Source organism: Somniosus microcephalus, chromosome 3, assembly GCF_052327205.1.
Source record: "Somniosus microcephalus isolate GS21.2 chromosome 3, FLI_Smic_1.0, whole genome shotgun sequence".
Lineage (NCBI taxonomy): Eukaryota > Metazoa > Chordata > Chondrichthyes > Squaliformes > Somniosidae > Somniosus > Somniosus microcephalus.
Genome location: NC_140989.1, coordinates 91,917,415 through 91,937,854, shown reverse-complemented (window position 1 = coordinate 91,937,854; position 20,440 = coordinate 91,917,415). Strand labels below are relative to the sequence as shown.

General features: G+C 40.9%; 1 protein-coding gene across 2 annotated transcripts in view; it reads left to right on the top strand.

Moving 5' to 3' along the window:
• The window catches only part of LOC147121204 (proteasome activator complex subunit 4-like), a 187,606-nt gene that overhangs the window by 157,653 nt on the left and 9,513 nt on the right, over positions 1-20,440 (top strand). For both annotated transcript variants that reach the window (XM_085981336.1, XM_085981335.1), the window contains 4 exons: positions 29-157; positions 4,528-4,683; positions 16,736-16,898; positions 17,115-17,248. In XM_085981336.1, the coding sequence (XP_085837462.1) occupies positions 29-157; positions 4,528-4,683; positions 16,736-16,898; positions 17,115-17,248 (582 nt within the window). The remainder of the gene's footprint in view (positions 1-28; positions 158-4,527; positions 4,684-16,735; positions 16,899-17,114; positions 17,249-20,440) is intronic.

Below are 20,440 nucleotides of genomic sequence, written 5' to 3'. Positions count from 1 at the left end.
TTCCCTATTTTTTCCCCCTTAAATTTAGATTGCTCCTGTGGAAAATGATGAGAACTATGATGAACTTAAAAGGGATGCAAAGATGTGTTTATCACTCATGTCTCAGGGATTGCTGTATCCCCAGCAAGTGTTTATGGTGCTAGATGTTGTAAAACAGGTAAATTGTGCATTTTCATAGGTCTATCTTTTTAACTTGAGATTTTAGTAACTGGAACAGACCATATTTAGGGCAAAACCAGAAAAATAATCCAAAAAATTGGATCGTTGAGTTAAATACCAGTATGCACAGGGCATTCTTCAGATGAAACTGGCGTCTTATGAGTCCCACTGGATTAAATTAACTTTGTTCATTCTCGGGCTATGGGTGTCGCTGGCAAGGCCAGCATTCGTTGCCCATCCCGAGCTGCGCTCGAGAAGGTGGTGGTGAGCCGCCGCCTTGAACCGCTGCTTTCTGTGTGGTGAAGGTCCTCCCACAATGCTGTTAGGTAAGGAGATCCAGTATTTTGACCCAGCAACAACGAACAATGATACATGTCTACAGCAGGATGGTTTGGAGCAGAACTTGCTACCCTTCTCCTAGGTAGTGGAGGTTGCGGGTTTATAAGTGAGTGAGCTGGTCAAAAGTGCAGTGCTATTTTCCAAACCTGTACCACTGTCGGTTTTCTACAGTTCATCATTGACATCAGAGATTTAGCAGTTAGATCAGTTATCTAAGGTCTTTGCAGACAAAGTAAATGTTTAATGAGTCTCGGTATAGTACTTTTGGTTTTTTCCCCTCAGTATTTTTAAATCTAAGTTTTAATGTTGGTGTTAGGATCATATATGATGCAGTGGTCCCAATATTGACCACTGGGGGCAGCACTGTTCACATCTCTGCAGTCAGAAAAGCATCAATCAATCACTGCTCCTGCATTCTGTCCTTTAATTAAATTCCCATCCGTAATGCCATGTTCTCTCTAATGCCATACACTGTAATTTTATCAACATGCCTCTAATTTGATCATTTACCAAACCCATATTCAAAACACCCACTGCATTTCCTTTATCAATACACTGTTATTTCTCAAATAACTCTGTTAGATACAATTTGCATTTTACAAAGCAGAAAGCAAAATACTATAGTTGCTGGAAATCTGGGGGTACAGTTTCCGCTTTGGGCGCAATCAGTGTTTCCGGTGCAAATTTGAAGTGTTTCTCTTTCTGAGTTTCCACTCAAACTCATTTGCGTATTACCGAACGCAAAATCTGACATGAACCAGCGCAATCGGGCAGCGTTTTAAAACATCATTTATAAAAAAAAAAAAAAAAAAATTACTTTTATAATGTATTCTTTGATATATTTAAGAGTGGTACCTTGGTAAAGTTTGATTAATACAGCTGAAATTGGGTTTAACACAAAAAATAAGCATTTTAAATCAATGTCAATCTGATGAGTAGCCCGATTTTAAATGATTGAAAATGACTTTAAAAAAATACACACTACTATTTTCTAGTTAGATTGGGGTACAGTAGTCAGTTTCTTAGTAAATTAAAAAATTTACTAAGGAAACACACAGCAGGTCAGGCAGCATCTGTGGAGCCTTTTTAAATATATGTGCTGGCTATGCTTATGTCATTCTCGGTGGTATTATAATTTATTTGGTCTGTAGTTATCTGGTTTTATCCCTTTCTCCCATTTTGAAAAGAGATGTTACATTGGCAACCCTTCAGTTCTCTGGTATAAATTCAATATCCAAGGATGTTTGAAAGATTGGGCCAGAGCCTCTGCTATTTCATCTCTGACTTCCTTCACCTTTCTAGGAATGCTTGTCGTGAGGACCTGGTGCCACCAACTGTTTTCCCAGTACAGTACTACTATTTTATAGCTATCCAGTTTAATTGTCCCGCTCTCTCTTGTACCCTTTAGTTCAAACTGCCAGAATCATCTTTGAAAACTGATGTAAAGTAGTCATTTAGTATCTCCGTCATTCCTTCACCTTCCTGGGATTTCCTTTTTCACCTCTAATCGGCCCTATTTTTCTTTAACTATCCTAATACTTTTAAAATTTATAAAAATCTTTTATTTAGCTTTATTACCTCCCTTTTTTTGTATACCCTCTTACCTTTGCTAATCATTTTTTGCTTCCCTCTATTTTCAATACACCACTTGATTTCATGTTTTTAAGTCTCACTTCATTTTGAGTTTCTCTGCTTATCCATGGAGCTCTGACTTCTGCTTCACGCCCTTTACTTCCTGTGATAAAATATCTAGTTTGTAACTAAATATCTCCTAATTGAACATTTTCCATTGCTTGTCCACTGTCTTATCTGCCAGTTAAAAAAAAATGTAAAAAATAAAAAATAAAAAAAAATGATCTGGGCTACTTTTTAAAATCTTGTTGAAGCTGGCTTCTTCCAGTCGAGCCTCTTTGGGCTGAATTTTAATGAGAAGGTGGGGTGCGGGGCGGGTGGGGTGTTCAGAGGCGGGCGGGCGAGCCAACTTTAATGGCAGGGCCTGATTTGCATGCGAGGCCTCTGTTTCCCACCTGCAGCAAGCCAGATTGAGGGGCTGCCTGGCTCCGAGCGGGTAAGCCTGCGGCACTAGGCTGTACAGAGGAGGGAAGGGAGGGATCGGTTGGGGGCCGGAGCCGGCCTTCGGTTTTGGGGGGTTGTTGGGGGTGGGGGGTAAAGAAGATCGTGGCTGGCCTCCGGAGGATCGGTGGGGGAGGGAGAGAAGATTGAGGCCGGAGGATCAGGGGTGGGGGGGAAAGAACATCGGAGCTGGCGCCTGGATTATCATCGGCGGGGAGAGAACACTGGGGCCGGCCTCAGGATCATTGGTGCGCGATCGGACACCTCGTGAGGGAGTCTCCAATCGCGATGAGTCGACTAGGCAGAGACCCTGGATCCAGGAGGTAAGTGTAAAGGCACTTACCTCCTGGATGCAGCAGTCCTCGCCTTGCTATAACTGCCAGGTTTTACGAGGTGTGTAAAACCCAACCAGCTATAGTTGAACACAAAATGGAAGTTAAAGAAGAGGCTTCCAGCCTCATTAGAATATTTTATATTGACGACCCGCCTCCTGGCAACAGGTTGGCTGCCCACCCCTATTTCGGCTCCTGTCCCGCCTCCATTAAAACCGGAAGTGGACGGGTTGGAGGCGGGTTGAGGTCAGGATTACGATTTTTAACACTTTAACTACCGCCTCCCTCCCACCCTGCTCCTAATCCACCCTTTTTTTTTTTAGATTAAAATTATCCCCTTTATCTTTTATGTTCTCCTGAATTTTTATACTGAACCTAATTGTTCTATGGTTGCTGTTTCCTACATGTTCCTCCACCCTTCAATTGCCTCCTTGCCCACTTCATTTATTCAAACAAGATCCAGCACTGCCTCCTTCATTGATGAATTAAAAACTTACTAAGCTAGAAAGCAGTTCTGGACACATCATAGAAGCCCTTTCTCCTTCTTCATTTGTATAACTTTTATCCCTATTTATCTTTGGATAATTAAAGTAACCCATTAGTATGGTCCTGTTCTATTTTTCTCTAATTTGTTGATGTATTTCTTCCTCTATCTCCTTTTCACTGTTCAGTTGTCTATAATATACTTCAAGCAGTAACAGTTGCCACCTTATACCTTAACACTAATCAAATAGATTCAGTTTTTGCACCATTCCCTCATTGTATATTGTAGTACTGTAATGACATCTCTGATTACTACTGCTGCTACTCTATTCCCTCTGAATATTTTGTCATCTTGGCAGAAACACAGTGACTGCATTTGGGATCATAAAAGTTGTACTCATTAATTTGCACCTCACATTTCTTTGCACTAAATTATGAGAAGCGGAAGGTTGAAGAATAAAGAGAGGAAATATATGTTTAATGGTAAATCTTTAAAAGGAGATGAAGAGTAAAGACTTAAGAGTTCAGAAACACAAATCCTTAAAAGTGGGAGGGCAGTTAGATAAAGCTGTGGGGAAAAAGTATATGGAATCCTAGACAATGTTCCCTTTAAGCTGCGCAGCGCTCTGGAGGTCCTGTGCAGCTGACTCACCGGCTTTTAAATGGAAAAAACGCATATGCACAGAAAATTAGAGGGAACATTGATCCTAGATATTATGGGCAGAGTAAAGAGGTAATTCAAAACCTATGTAAATCATCGGTTCGGCTGCAGTTAGAATATTGTGCCTAGTTTCGGGTGCCCTACATTAGAAAGGATTTCAAAACTTCATCTAGCTTCGTCATCATTGAGGATGTTCAGGGAGCCTCCTCTCCCGTTAGTTGCTTAATTGCCCACCAGCATTCACGACTGGATCTGGCAGAACTGCAGAGCTTTGACTTGCAGGGACGATGTTGGTAGCTTTAGGTTTACTGTGAAATGTACTGATTGCTTGTAAAATATCAAATTGTAGGACATTTGGGAACTATTGCATTGGGAATCTGTTGAATGTAATTAACTCTTGCACTTTGGCTGCATATTTAACCTTCAAATACCTATGTTCCAGATTATTATAATATGAATTGTTTGTTTTTATTTGCACAGACAGCAGAGAGCAGTTCTTGGCATGCGAAATACACTGTTCTAACCTACCTCCAGACCATGGTGTTCTACAACCTGTTTATTTTTTTGGACAATGAACAGGCAGTCCGAGACGTAAGATGGCTAGTTATAAAACTCTTGGAGGATGAACAGTTAGAGGTAAGAGTAATCAGATTACAGAGGAAAATAGTGGTAAATTTTAGTCTAAACCATAAACAACATTTTTGTTCTTAATGCACTTTATAACTAGGGTGAATTTATGTTGTGAATATTATTTTGTGCAGAAACCATGCTTCACATGTCAGCTTAGTTGGTTAAGACTCATCTATGAATCAGAAGATTCAAGCTTCGCTCCAGAATTTGAGTGCACAAAATTTAGACAACACTTCAGTGCAGTGGTGAGGGAGTGTTACATTGTTAAGGCGCAGCCCTTCAAGAAAGATTTTAAACAGAGATGATGTCAGCCTGATCCAGTAATTCAGGTGGATATTAAATAATGAAGAGTTCTCCCAATGTCCAGGCAAACATTCCTCCCTCAACCAAACACCAAAAATACAGACTTAACTTTTTATTGCTGCCTGTCAGATCATGCTTTGCACCTTCAAAGTAAGTCATTGTATGTGAGAGAGCTAATGAGGTTATATATAAATGAGTGCTCCAGCATAAGATCCTACAACAGTTTAATCCTTGTGTATTTGAAAGATTACACAGACACACTGGCTGACCTAATTGGAACCACCATCTTCACAATGATCTTGAGGAAGCGTGCTCAGTCTCACGATTCATTGATTTTAGTGACGCATCGGAGGTGTAGGGAGCTGAAGCGACCTGAAGAAATGTTATGCTTCAGAGCTTTATCTCGGCAACGTGGCAAATGTTTCCCTGACCAGGAAGCCAGCCGTGATATGGTGTGTTTTGAAACTAAAATTCACCTTTAATATATATATTTATATCGTTTGCTGATAAATAATGAACAAACCAAAATCAAATCGATTCAAACGAAAAGTCTCACCTGAAGTATCGGAAGAAAATGCCTGGACCAGGATAACAGTTCTTGGTGAACAAATTATGCCTTTATTAGGATTTAATTAATTGTTGTGCATAATGGATAGTGCAGTCATCATGCATATGCAGCAATTGCATACATCCATGCAGTCATACAAATGGTCTCTACTGTATTCTGAATTCATTAGTGGTACCCAGCCTTGCTTGAAATGTTTACACTGCTAATTTTGTCAATTATATTTAAAACACATGGAATTTATCTTAACTAGTTGATTAATTAGTTGATAACTATGTTTTAATACACAGCATAAAATCCATATTATGTGCAATCTAACCTAATTCATACTTTTCATGCACTGCTGACAACTAACACCAGTTCAGTGATTCTTTTAATCACGCTTTACTATCACTGTGTCGGCAGTCAGTCACATGAAGATCAGCCTGGTCATCTGCCTTCCTTCTCTTTTGAAATCAATGTATTTCCATGTGGCATGGAGGAATCCAATTGTGGGGGTCAATTGTTCAAATATTTTAATCAATAGCTAGCAGAAGTTGGATCTCTGACCAACTATGGGTTCAAACAAACCTTTCTAAAAGTCACAAGCCCAGTAAATGCTCATGTCCACTAATATTTTATCGTTGATTTAGTAACAAAGATGTTTAAAATGAGGGGAAGATCAGATAGGTGTAAAAACTTTCTTGCACGTTGCTGGAAGTTTTGTGGATACTTCTGTTGATTATCGAACCTGCCCAACCAGGTAACATAAGCAACTAAAATAAGGGTGAAAAAGAATTGGTTTCATTATACTGGTTCATTTTCTGGATGCATCTGTACTTTTCTTTTATAGTTCCATATACTAACTGTTTAGTTTTAAGGTGTATTATGTATTTTGGTAGAAAAAGCAAAAATAAACAATACAAGTTGAGACCCAGATAGGGCCAGAAATCGCATGGTTTGCATCAGCACTCATGGTTAATTTGTCTTTCCATCAACTCTCTACACTTTGATCTACAAATCCTCCTCTTGGCCTCTTAGTGACACCTCTTGTTTGTTTTGTGATGACTGATGTTCATATACCCACATTTAAACCCTGCTTTCTACCTCTTTCCAGCTTTGAAATTCCTCCAATAACTTGCTCTAAATCAGTTATAACTTTTTTACATTATTGGACATGTGTTATTAATGTAAACTTGTATTTCATGGGAAGTAAAATGGGAATAATTTGGCATCGTAATCATTCCCATTGTAATGAGTATTAGGATAACAAAATATTTCCCTAGTCTATCAAATGAGGCCTTAATATGATCACAATTACTGTAAATGTCCTGCAGTTAGTTTCTATAATAAGCGCAATCCCCTTACAGACACCAATCAAGTTTAACTAACACAGCTTTAAATTGTCAATCTTTTTTCATAAACGGGTCACTTGTACGATAATTGTTTAATGCAGAAAAGATGCAAACACTTGCCAATGAGCACTTTTCGGCACTGTGCACAACATTCGTATTAAATAGTAATTATAAATATATTAATGATCTGGACGAGGGAATTGGATGTAATATCTCCAAATTTGCAGACGACACAGCTGGGTGGGAGGGTAAGCTGTGAGGAGGATGTCGTGAAACTCCAGTGTGATTTGGACCAGTTGGGTGATTGGGCAGAAACATGGCAAATGCACTATAATGTGGATAAATGTGAGGTTATCCACTTTGGTGGCAAAAACAGGAAGGCAGATTATTATTTGAATGGCAATAGATTAGGAGAAGGGGAAGTGCAAAGAGACCTGGGTGTCCTTGTGCACCAGTCGCTGAAGGTAAGCATGCAGGTGCAGCAGGCGGTTAAGAAGACAAATGGTATGTTGGCCTTCATAGCAAGAGGGTTCGAGTACAGGAACAAGGATGTCTTGCTGCAGTTGTACAGGGCCTTGGTGAGACCGCACCTTGAGTATTGTGTGCAGTTTTGGTCACCTTACCTGAGGAAGGACGTTCTTGCCATGGAGGGAGTGCAGCGAAGATTCACCAGGCTGATACCTGGGATGGCAGGAATGACGTATGAGGAGAGATTGTGTCGATTGGGCTTATACTCACTGGAGTTTAGAAGATTGAGAGGGGATCTCATCGAAACCTATAAAATTCTGTCAGGTCTCGACAGACTAGATGCAGGAAGGATGTTTCTGATGGCAGGGGAGTCCAGAACCAGGGGTCATAGTCTAAGGATAAGGGGTAAGCCATTTAGGACTGAAATGAGGAATTTCTTCACCCAGAGAGTGGTGAACCTGTGGAATTCTCTGCCACAGTTGGAGGCCAGTTCATTAAATATATTCAAGAAAGAGTTGGATATATTTCTTAAGGCTCAAGGGATATGGGGAGAAGGCAGGGACAGGGTACTGAATTTGGATGATCAGCCATGAGCTCATTGAATGGCGGAGCAGGCTCGAATGGCCTACTCCTGCTCCTGTCTTCTATGTTTCTATGTAGATATAGATGATATACATCGACAAATAAATTGGCAGGTTTATTCTGAATATACATATGTGAATGACAACATTTCTCAAAGTCAATATCCGTTTTATTCCAACCAGCAAGTATTGGAGTACTCTGGTTGTGGTTATTCAACACATCTTCACAAAGGACACCTAGAAATTGCCAAATGTATCATCGAAAGTACCCTGGTCAACTGTTCATTTCTAATTTAGTCACTTTCCAGGATAAAGTAAGGATGACGTTTTTAAAAAAAAAAAAAGTCTGTTCAAATTAAGTCATCTATGTATTTTCTTCAATTTTCCATCACAATTTTATCAGTATTCCCTCTTTCCATGTAACTGTTTTATTTGTTTTACAGAAATAGAACTTTTATTTAAAAATAAATCTGGAAGCCATTTCCTATGTTAGCTCAAATTATCAGGACTTATTTAAATTCAATAGAAAATTTGTCACTGAGTTAACTTGTAGCATATTACCCCCTATGACAAAGAAATTGCACTGTTAGCAGAGAGATCAGTTTGTTGGCCAGTGGCTTTGTCTCTTCTAATTTGCTGCTATGGTTGCCGTGGGATACTCTAGGTAGAAAACCAGAAAATTTTGGAGTAAGTTAGCAACACCGAGATCGGTGTGCAAAATGGCAAAATCTGTAGCACATGCCACTGACCGCGTCATTGTAGGAAATTCTGGGCCAGTATATGGGGAACAGCCCAATCTGCCCACTTCATTTTATATTTGAAGCTGTTCCCATAGTTCTTGGTTGTATGGAGGTATTAAATCAGTATTGATCCCAAGAATTTTGCAGTTGCATCACAGTATCTGCATATAAATTCCAAGTTCTCTGTAGCTTACTCAAAGGTGTTGGTTGTGGGAGCCTGACTTTGTGTCAATAGTCTGGTCTAATGATGGTGTCAACCCTGCCTGATTGCTCTTCCCGGAGAGAAAAGAGAAAAAAATTGCACCCTTTATACTAGAAGTAAGGATGCTGTATTGGATTTAAATCAGTCTCAAAAATTATGCATTCCCAATCGAGCTCGGAATAAATTAGAGAGAGCATGTAAAGTAATGGCCCAGAAATTCGGGTTGGGGGCTTCCCGCGGGTGCAAGCCCCCGACCTGCACTTACCTTGCATGCCGGCCGTTGAGCTGTGGACCCCCGTGGGATTCCGATCCTGGGCCTGCTCCAACTGCCGGCGCGCAGTGCTTGCGTATCCCAGGGGTGCAGTTAGTTCGATGCATCCCCTGGGATCACGTGGGCCATGGAGAGCCAATGGTAGCGGGGAATGCTTCATCATTCATAAGTTTGACAGGAAGAGCTGTCAAACCTATAAATACTATAAGCCCCAAAACATCACTAAAACCTCAAATAATTTTTTTTTTTAAATCACATTTTTAAAATAAACTATAAATTACATGAAATAACTATTTTAAACAAATTTAAATTTTTGAAAAATTAAATTTCATTTTCTAATGGGGATAAAAATAAACTTACCTTTCTTTAAAGTATTTAAAAATAATAAACCTGTGGAAAAAATGTTTTAATTTTAATTAATTCACCACTTACCTTGTCAAAAGCAGGCCTTGCGCCTGCTTTTTACATGTGTAACTGCTGGAGACTTTTTTTTTGCAGGTTTTTCCGGGAGGGTAAGTTCAATGCGCACGCGCTGCCTCTCCGGCACACGCGTTCGACTTCTGAACCCCTTCTTTCAGGAGAACGGAAGTGCCGGTTTCCCATGCATGCACAATGCATGCGTGAAACCAGCACTTTCGTTGGGCCTACACGCGAGTACCCCGTGCGTACTCACGCGTTGGGACCCGAATTTCTGGGCCATGTTTGATTTATCCATTGGTACCAGGAAAATTAATTGATCTGAAAGTTTCCTTGGTGGATAGTGATTTGCAATACTATTTCTGTTATGAGTCTTTAATAATAAACAAACTCTTGGGTTTAGCACAATAAATGCTGTGATGAGTAATATAAATAGCAGCAGAGCTTCAAATTTAGGCTGTAAATTGTCTTTTAATTTTCTTAGTTTTACATTTAAGGAACGCATGTGCGCACAAATACATAGACACTAAAATTGTAAATTGATTGAATAGATCTGAATAAGCAATACTGCAGTTAGGTCACTTATCTGCTAATCTAGTTGTCCTAACATATTTTACTGGGTGAGTAATTCCCCATTGTCTTCCCGTCTCCTGTTTGTAATGCAGAGAATTAGTTTTGTACCATAGCATGTATAATTTTATAGACTTCTTCTATCCTCCCCCTCCTCCCATGCATTGTACCGATGTACAGGTACACTATCCCTTATCCGAAAGCCTTGGGACCAGCTGAGTTTCGGTTTTCGGAATTTTTCGGATTTCAGAAGGTATTATAAGACTGGAAAATTTGTATTTAATATAAATTTTAAAAGTTCAGGCTACCTCTTGCGACTGTTCCGTGTCTCATTCCCCTTCCTGCTTCTCTGGAAAGCCGGATATCGGCTGACTCCTACTAAGCTGGCCTGCAAATCAGGTCGGGGGTCGGGTGGGGGGGGAGAAAAGAATATCGGACGGGCCGCGGTTCAGGTCGGGGGGGGGGGGGTATCAGCGGCAGAAAAGAATATCGAACGGGTCGGGTCGGGGAGAAAAGAATATCGGACGGGTCGGTGGGGGGGGGGGGGGGAGAAAAGAATATCGGGTGGGAGAAAAGAATATCGGACGGGCCGCTGTATTGTTGGGTTCACTCTCCCGGTACCTCCTTCACACTGCCCGGCTCGGCCTGCAATCTCCTACCCAGGAGGGCACTCTGTGACCCTCTGCCCTGCTCAGTGTAAGTCGTGTGCCATTCTGGTCATGTCGTGCGCACGACTTACGCTGAACGAAAAAACTTTCAGTTTTCGGAAGTTCGGATAAAGGATAGTCTACCTGTACCAGTTTTTTTTGCAGTAGGGAGGTAGATTAATTTGTTTTGATTTTGCATTCCAGCTGCCGTTGATTTGTTTTCATCAAAATAGGTATCCATATGGCATTTTGAAAACTTGTATGGATATGTTTTGCAACCTGCTGTTTCATCTTAATTTAAGATATTTTGATGAAATTTGAAATGTTTCCTTCATTCGCCACATGTTTGATTGTCACGAAGAGCCAATTTTGAGTGTATATATTAACAATGATAAATAAGTTTGGCGTATAGGCCATATATTTGCAATTGGGCATGGCAATAAATGGAACAAAAGCAATGTTATGATTATTGGATGGATATAGATAATGGACTGAGACTGTGTTGCTCCATTTTTAAAGGGATTTATGTGTTGATCCAGGGAAACCGGACTCATTGTTCTTTACCCCTTCCATGTCACTGAAGGGGATGGTTGCAATTCATTAGTGTGAAAGGTCTTGCTTTTTGCCAGTTGTCCCAAAACACTTTAATCCTATATCCTATAATGCTGTTCAGATTATAGAGGGCGTTCTTTGGCACAAAGAATATGCCACCTATAGCGACAAACTCTGCCCTGAATGGGAATAGAACAAAAATACAAGGCAGTAAGTATAATGTGTATGATATGATATGAGAGCACAGAATATATTTAACTCGTTTAGGAACTCAGTAAATATATGTGGCCTAAAGTGTACAGACCCTACAATAGGTTCTGTTATTAAAGGAGATTTGTACTTCAAAGTTAGGTTCTGAAATCTGACTATTGGCACAAGGAGTTTTCAGTTCATTTGATTGTTTTAACCATTACTTGTTGAATCTGGTGAAAAAATGTAGACTATTCATTTCCAAACTACATTCTTGCTGGCAGCAGTTCGTAGTCACAAAAGTAAAGCCCCCTATTTTCACATCCTTCAATAGCCTTAGGTTCATATGATCCACCTTTAATCTGTGTTGAGCCTTTCCTGGTGTTTTTATGCAGAGGAAGTCATAATGAGGGAAGGAGCTGGTTAAAAAGTCAAAGTATCAAAATGCCCTTTGGAAATAACCTATTCATTTTATTTTTTGAACAAATTATTGGGTCTGTGGTCAGTATTGTTAGAAAAATGGAGATCAGTTTTAAGGATGTCCCATAAGGGAAATTTAATTAATGGACTTCCATAAATCGGCTTCTTTTTAAAAAAAAAAGTAATAATAATTAAGGGTCATTTTAGCCGTCACGCCTGAGCCCATGTGTAGAGTTTCCTGTTGTGAGCTCTAACCAAGTTACTCAATTTCCTGAAGCAACTAGCTAATCATTAAAACTTTCACAAGATCTCATCCTTCCAGTTTACCAAGCCAACTTCCAAGAAGATAAAGCTATGACATTTCTAACTTGGGCCTTAAGGTAATCTAGTTAGGAGTTTCAGCCTAATAATAACAACCTACATTATTCAACCTAGTGCAGCTCCATTACATAAAAAGCATTTCATGGTCCCTGTACTCCCACCACCAGCATTGGAAACTATTATGTTAAAGTATTTGCTCATCTATATCTGTACTTTAATCCTTAAAACCTTCAATCCCTGTTTTAGTGAAATATTTATCCAGTCCTTTAATTGATTTACATAATTAAACAATAACTGATTTTGCTGGGAGTCTATTCAATGACTCTCTGAAAATTGTTTGGGGGGAGGGATGTGGTGGTTAAATTCTAATCTCCAGTCTTATTAATTTTTGCCTTGTATCCACAAAATTGACAATCTTGTTACAAGAAAAGTAACTTGGTTACATGCCTCTCCATTTTAAAGATCTAGATCTTCTTTCCTACCACACCACCACCTTTCTTCAGTCAAACCAGATTAGCACTTTGACTTTGTGTGTGGTCTCACAAGGTCTCATTTGTCTTTGTAACATTTTTTGAGATCTCCCCAGTGCATCAATGACGTACTGAAGGTATGCTGTGTAAAATTACATGCTGTATTCTAAAAGTGGCCTTACCACTTGAGTATATGACGGATGTTTCCACTTGAAGAATAAAATGACAAATTGAAGCCTGAATTTTTGGGGAGCTAGGCTGATATTACACAGCATAGAGTTTCCGTAATAAAAACAGAAAATGCTGGAAATACTCAGCAGGTCAGGCAGCATCTGTGGAGAGAGAAAAGAGTTAATGTTTCGACCTTTTGTAATAGTTTCCGTAACCTCAGAATATGTCAGTTTAGTTCATTTAATGATTATTATGGAACTTGGCGGGGGGGGGGGGGGGGGGGGGCGGGGGAACTGAGCACTTTTAAATATAAATAGTGCATGAGCAACAGCTTCTGACACTGGGCTGGTTGCTAAATGTGCTCATGTGCTAAATGTAACTGTCCGTAGTCGTATTCATATTGCAGTGTAGTTAATGCATTTAAATGCAAGAAGCAATGTAGTAAATGAAATGGATCCCTGATGGTTTTGCTCATTTCATAGTCAGGTATCATACTGGTCTAGGATTGCATTAGCACTTAATCTTTCATTTAATAGTACAGGCCTTAAGGAATTCAGCTGATCTTGAAAGAGGTTTGCCAGTTACTTATAACAGTAAAACTGGATTTTTTTTTTCATTTTACATTTTTTCATCTTTTTAAAAAAAAAAAAAAGTTGTTTTCATTTGAATAACGTGCTTTGGCAACTCTTTAGTTCATTGTACTGTAGTAACTCTGTTTAATTAGCATGACGCTTGCAGCAGCACTCTGCCTTACAGGGCATCAGAACGTTGTGTTCATGAATTAAAATTTAATCTGCAGGATTGTATGCAAAGTGCTGTTGAAAGTAGTTTGTACAATAAGTTGATGAATACTCAATGGCCTGGAATTTGCGGTCGAGATGACCGCGAGCTGTCAGCGTTTGTCGTCATTCCGCCTTTGAAACTGACCACAACTTCGGGATTTGGCGCATGCGGAAATCCTGAAGTTGCGGTGAGTCATTGACAGCTACGAAACAGGCTGCAATGTGTCTCCCCACACAGCCGGCATCTGTGTAATCTGCCAAATCATTGAAACTGACAAATACTTTGGCTCTTCCGCAATAAGTGCGCTGTTAAATTCCCCACTACAGGTTCAACCTAAACGGATTAGGTGTAACTGAGGTTTTGACAGCGTTATTATTGCTAAACAAATGTTAAGGGCCAGGGAAACTAATTTTAATTTTGTGCAGTGTGAAATTTGTCCATTTTAATAAAAAAATAATTTTTAAGAAACTTTAGAAGTTTTTTTTTGTTAAAATTTGCCCATCTTTATTTCAGGTTTGCCTTTTCCCCATATGAGAACCCCAATCTTTGTTTTGCTCCCTAATATATTAAAAAAGTTAGAATTTTAAGCGCTTACTCGCTTCCTTGTTCACTGAGAGAATTCTGCGTTTTGATTGGCTGCTTAGACAGCCTGTTGACGTCACAGTTCGAACAAGGGGCTCCCCACTAACTTCCATTGATTTGAATTGAAGGACGGAAAACCAGAAGTCCTCGACACAGGGATCATGAGATCCTTGTACGAAGCGTACTTTGGAACCAGCAGCAAATGCCTTCACTCCTTGCTGACCACAAATCCCGGGCCAATATGAACATTGCAGTGTATTTTTCTTTTGAGACAATATTGCAGAGACTATAAGAAAGATGCTAATTTTGAGATTATGTGAACTACCTTCCTAATCCTCTGAAAATCCAGGAAATTTCAGTCTTCCTAAACTTGCCATTTTAAGTTTTCAGCACATTCACTGACATTGAAACAAACACAAATATTACAATAATAAAGCTCCTCCGATGTTAGGATCAATTTTACGCTGTAATAACTGAACACCTAAAACAGTTGTATAAATAAAAAATATTTTAAACACTTTTCACCCTGCCATCATCTATGGCAACTATCCACATTGCCCATACATGTGTGAGAAATATCAATGCCAGTATAGTATTCCTACTTCTTGTTGCTACTCCAGTTATGAATGCTACTGCATGCTGGCAGGAACTCGGATTAGGCATTCCTGCCATGTGCAGCAGTGCAATCTATGCAGGTAGGAGTCCCACGTGAGGAGGGAGCCCAAGTGCAGTATTGAGGAAGGGGGAGGGTCAAGCCTGAGGGAGCAATGGTATGCTTCTTGAACAGCTTTACTGAGTTTCACTGTGAACTGCTATCAAATTGTTCCTTTGTTATTTATATAAAGTATAGTGCAATTATGTTTTTAAAAAATGTTTCTTGACAATAGCAGATATCACAGCAGACACCAGTCATTTATCATTGATGTGGGATGTCATCCACACTGAATGATTAGTGATTTTGACCTAAACACAGCAAGTTTATCATAGTGGTATTTACAGCTGACTTCAGTATATAATACATGTATAACCATAGCCATACATGAATAGGGTATATAACTATTTGTGTTAGTTTTATTTCCCCACTTGCCCACCACAGAGCTTTTCCAACTGACCTGTACTGAAGTATTGTTCCACCAAACCCCTGAGGTGCTTTTCCTATTCCTCTTCGCTCCCTCTCACTGAGGTAGTTTCCCTGTTGGCCCTGTTGCTTTCCTCTCTCTTACTACTCCTCTCTCCTCCTCCCGCCCTTCTCTCACCCATCCACCTTCTTTATTTACCCTTTTCCATCTTCCTCCTCCAGTGTTCGAGGTGGAAGTAGGTTGCTTTTGTGATGAAGAGAATATGAGGTCAATACCGCAGCTCGAGGTCAAAACAAATACACCAAGGTTCCAAACTGTCTGGTTCAGCCTGGCACATTGGTTAGGGAGGGGTGTGGAGTTTGTGATGGGGGTCTTGACCATGTTTTCGGTCTTCACAATGTTTTGCTGGAGGAAGTTACAGCTCATCGAAGACTGGTTGTTAGATAAGCAGTGTCGAAAGCTGGTGGAGAGTGTACGTGTGGAAGTTGACCCTGTGAGTTCAGCTAATGTTGTCAAGGGGGAGCATGTAGGAGGAAAAGGAAGCAGCCAAGGATGGATCGGGTGGGGTGGGAGGGCGGGGCGGCGCTTGCTCCAGAGGTGATGGTGGAGGGCTGGGAAGAGAAGACATTGCTGGAATCGCTTTGGCAATATTTGGATGGGTAAGAATGGAACCAAGCAAGAGCAATCCCATGCAGCAGGAGAGTGGAGAAGAGGTGTTGAGGATTTTGTGATCGATTGCGTTAAAGGCTGCAGAGGAGTTAAGGAGGCACAATGCTTTTTATAACTTGGGGCTATTTCGTTACTGATGGGGTCGGAACCTGATTAGAGGGATTCGCACGGGGTTGCGGGAGAGGTGAAGAGAAGCGGCAACATGTTTAACGACTTTGCAGCGGTTGCACGTTCGACCATAGTTAGCAATACAGGAAACTTTCTGGTATCCGGCACGGACGGGACCGACGTGGTGCCGGTTCAGCAGCAATTCCGGATAACCGAACGCTATAGTGAAAGATACGGACCTTAGAGCTCCGTATGAAGCAACAAACCCTGCTTCAGAACAACGTCCACAAGTTGCAAGCGTCTCTGTAGCTTAGCAACAGCTGCAGCCAAACCCTTGCCTTCCTCAGTTTGTTGCTGTGCAAGTAAGAAAAGTTAGCTGAAACCGACTCCTGAATTTTGCCGGTTAACCGACATTTCCAGTTATTTAGGGGCCGGTTAATCGAAAGTTTCCTGTATATAGTTGACAATCAAACTGCTGTACATGTTGGAGTGAACGAATAAAATATTAATTCTAGGCTTTGGTGTAGGAAAGGACATGAGTGACGCAGGATAGTGTGTTGGACACATTGTGTGACCAGTGGGTATCAACTGATGAATATCTTTTTACTGCTCACAGGCGAGAGAAATGGCTGCTACCACCCTGAGTGGTCTGCTGCAGTGCAACTTCCTGACGATGGATTCCCCAATGCAGCGTCACTTTGAACAGCTCTGCAAGACCAGACTTCCAAAGAAGAGGAAAAGAGACCCAGGCGCAGTAGTGGATACAATTCCTCCAGCAGGTAAAAATTGTGTTTATACAATATCAGAAACTGACTTTCAGCAGGGAGTGTAATCATTTAATATTTTGTTGTTACTAAGCATCTTTTTTCCATGGGCTGTCTAAAAAGTGAATCTGCAATTAAGTGAGCAAAAGTTAAAAGCTACAATAAGATTTTTAAATATGAAAATTTGACACAATTAAGATAAAATTGGTAATACTTTTCACCCACCTCTAGATTTGGTTCGACGACATGCTGGAGTATTGGGACTAAGTGCCTGCATCTTATCGAGTCCATATGAAGTGCCAACTTGGATGCCACAGCTTCTGATGAACCTCAGTGTACATCTGAATGATCCACAACCTATAGAGGTAAAAAGAAACTATTTAAAGAAACTACATTCCCTGGTTGCATTGGTGGCAGAATTGTGAATGTGGCAATTTATTTGCTCATAAAATGAAAAATAAGCCAATTAAAAATACAAAATTACATATTTTTAATCCCAAGAAAGAACTGAAACTGCACATACCATTCATATTGCCTAATATTGTGTTGTACAAGATACAATAACCTAGATTTTCTGATATGGGTGAATTTTGCATCCGAATAATTTGAAATTGATGTTGGCCTGAATGGGAGTGTCCTGTTTTGTAGTCAGCATATTATCACGATGCGTAGCTTCAGGTGCAGCTTTGGATGCATGCAGGGACCACAGTAGTGAAGGCAACAGAAAATAGCATGTCAATTAAATATAGAAATACAGAGACAATTAAAGGGAAATGTCAAATTAGGCAGCAAAATTTCTTCGTGTTAGGAAAGACACAGAAGGCATTTTAAATCTTGATAGTCTTTACCAAGGTTAAAGGGGGCAAATTAATGTTAAAAAGGAAAAAAGAAGCAGGAAAAGCAAATCCAAGGTGCAGGCCCAAGTCTGCAGAGAATTAAAAGCAGCCCAGCACCAACCCCTGGTAGTTACAATGGAGGCTGTCCTCTCTGCTCACTCCACAGCACATCCTCCCATAGGTCAGCATTATAGCATGCTTGCAAGGAGGTTTTGCCAAGTTTCAGGCTAATTGCTATGCTGTAGGAATTGGTAAATTCCTGACGAAAATACTGAGAGCGAGTCAATCAGCTAACCAAAACGATGTTTAATGCAAACTGGTGGAAGTAACAAACAAAAACGCAGGAGAACAAATCAATAGGTGCTTGCTTAGTGCTGGCTCCACGAGGACTGAGAAGGGGAGGCTCCTCAGTCCGACGTCATCACGTTTCCCGCCGTTGGGAACGTCACGTGACCCACGTGATGATGTCATCGCGTTCGGTCTTAACCCTTTAGAGCCCGCGCTATTTACATACAGCGAAAGAATACAGATTTAAAGGCAATTATATACATTTGTATAAGAGTTCCTTGGTGGCTCTGCCACAATGCCACTGAATGTGCCAGCCCTATGCTGCATGGTAGCAGTAAGTGTTCTTGCAGAAGATGGTACAGCTCTGCTTCTACTTCTCTGATGACCTGGACTCTGAAGATAGTTCCCTGCAGTCATTGCCAGGTAGATATGGATGATGGCCTCTTGTCCCATGTGTGCTCAATCAAGGTACACTAGCTGTTGATCAACATATGTTTTCTGTCATACAGTGCATTTGAGAGCATGACATTACTGTGATTGGGTGCTTTTGAGGAAGCATTCAACATTACAGTTAAGTATTTACTTTTATTGGGAGCACCATCCAGTGTGCTTTTCAAACCTCTTGAGAATAGGATCCTGTAGCTATCTGTCAAAGCAGTGTATGTTTATCGCTGTCTGCAGGTGTGAGTACTTTGGTTTCTGTCTTCACAAAGGAGGACACAAATTACCTCCCAGAGATGTCGGGGAACATAGGGTCTGATGAAAGGGAGGAACTGAAAGAAATCAGTATTTGTAGGGAAATGGTGTTGGGAAAATTGATGGGACTGAAGGCTGATAAATCCCCTGAAGGCCTGATGGTCTACATCCCAGGGTACTTAAGGAAGTGGCCCTAGAGATAGTAGATGCATTTCTGGTCATCTTCCAGAACTCGATCGACTCTGGAACGGTACCCATGGATTGGAGGGTAGCTAATGTTACCCCACTATTCAAAAAAGGTGGTAGAGAAAAAGCGGGGAATTATAGACCGGTAAGCCTGACATCGGTAGTGGGGGAAAATGCTGGAGTCTATTATAAAAGATGTAATAGCAGAGCACTTGGAAAGCAGTGACAGGATCGGACAAAGTCAACATGGATTTACAAAAGGTAAATCATGCTTGACTAATCTACTGGAATTTTTTGAGGATGTAACTGGTAAAATAGATAAGGGAGAACCAGTGGATGTGGTGTATTTGGACTTTCAGAAGGCTTTCGATAAGGTCCCACATAAGAGATTAGCATGCAAAATTAAGGCACATGGGATTGGGGGCAAGGTATTGACTTGGATAGAGAACTGGTGGCGGACAGAAAGCAAAGAGTTGGAATAAACGGGTCGTTTTCAGAGTGGCAGGCAGTGATTAGTGGGGTACCGCAAGGATCGGTCCTAGGACCCCAGCTGTTTACGATATATATTAATGATCTGGACGAGGGAATTGGATGTAATATCTCCAAATTTGCAGACGACACAAAGCTGGGTGGGAGGGTAAGCTGTGAGGAGGATGTCGTGAAACTCCAGTACGATTTGGACAGGTTGGGTGATTGGGCAGAAACATGGCAAATGCACTATAATGTGGATAAATGTGAGGTTATCCACTTTGGTGGCAAAAACAGGAAGGCAGATTATTATTTGAATGGCAATAGATTGGGAGAAGGGGAAGTGCAAAGAGACCAGCGTGTTATTGTGCACCAATCGCTGAAGGTAAGCATGCAGGTGCAGCAGGCGGTTAAGAAGGCAAATGGTATGTTGGCCTTCGTAGCAAGAGGGTTCGAGTACAGGAACAAGGATGTCTTGCTACAGTTGGACAGGGCCTTGGTGAGACCGCACCTTGAGTATTGTGTGCAGTTTTGGTCACCTTACCTGAGGAAGGACGTTCTTGCCATGGAGGGAGTGCAGCGAAGATTCACCAGGCTGATACCTGGGATGGCAGGAATGACGTATGAGGAGAGATTGTGTCGATTGGGCTTATACTCACTGGAGTTTAGAAGATTGAGAGGGGATCTCATCGAAACCTATAAAATTCTGTCAGGTCTGGACAGACTAGATGCAGGAAGGATGTTTCTGATGGCAGGGGAGTCCAGAACCAGGGGTCATAGTCTAAGGATAAGGGGTAAGCCATTTAGGACTGAAATGAGGAGGAATTTCTTCACCCAGAGAGTGGTGAACCTGTGGAATTCTCTGCCACAGAGGGTGGTGGAGGCCAGTTCATTAAATATATTCAAGAAAGAGTTGGATATATTTCTTGAGGCTAAAGGGATCAAGGGATATGGGGAGAAGGCAGGGACAGGGTACTGAATTTGGATGATCAGCCATGATCTCATTGAATGGCGGAGCAGGCTCGAAGGGCCGAATGGCCTACTCCTATCTTCTATGTTTCTATGCTTACTGGCAGGTAGACA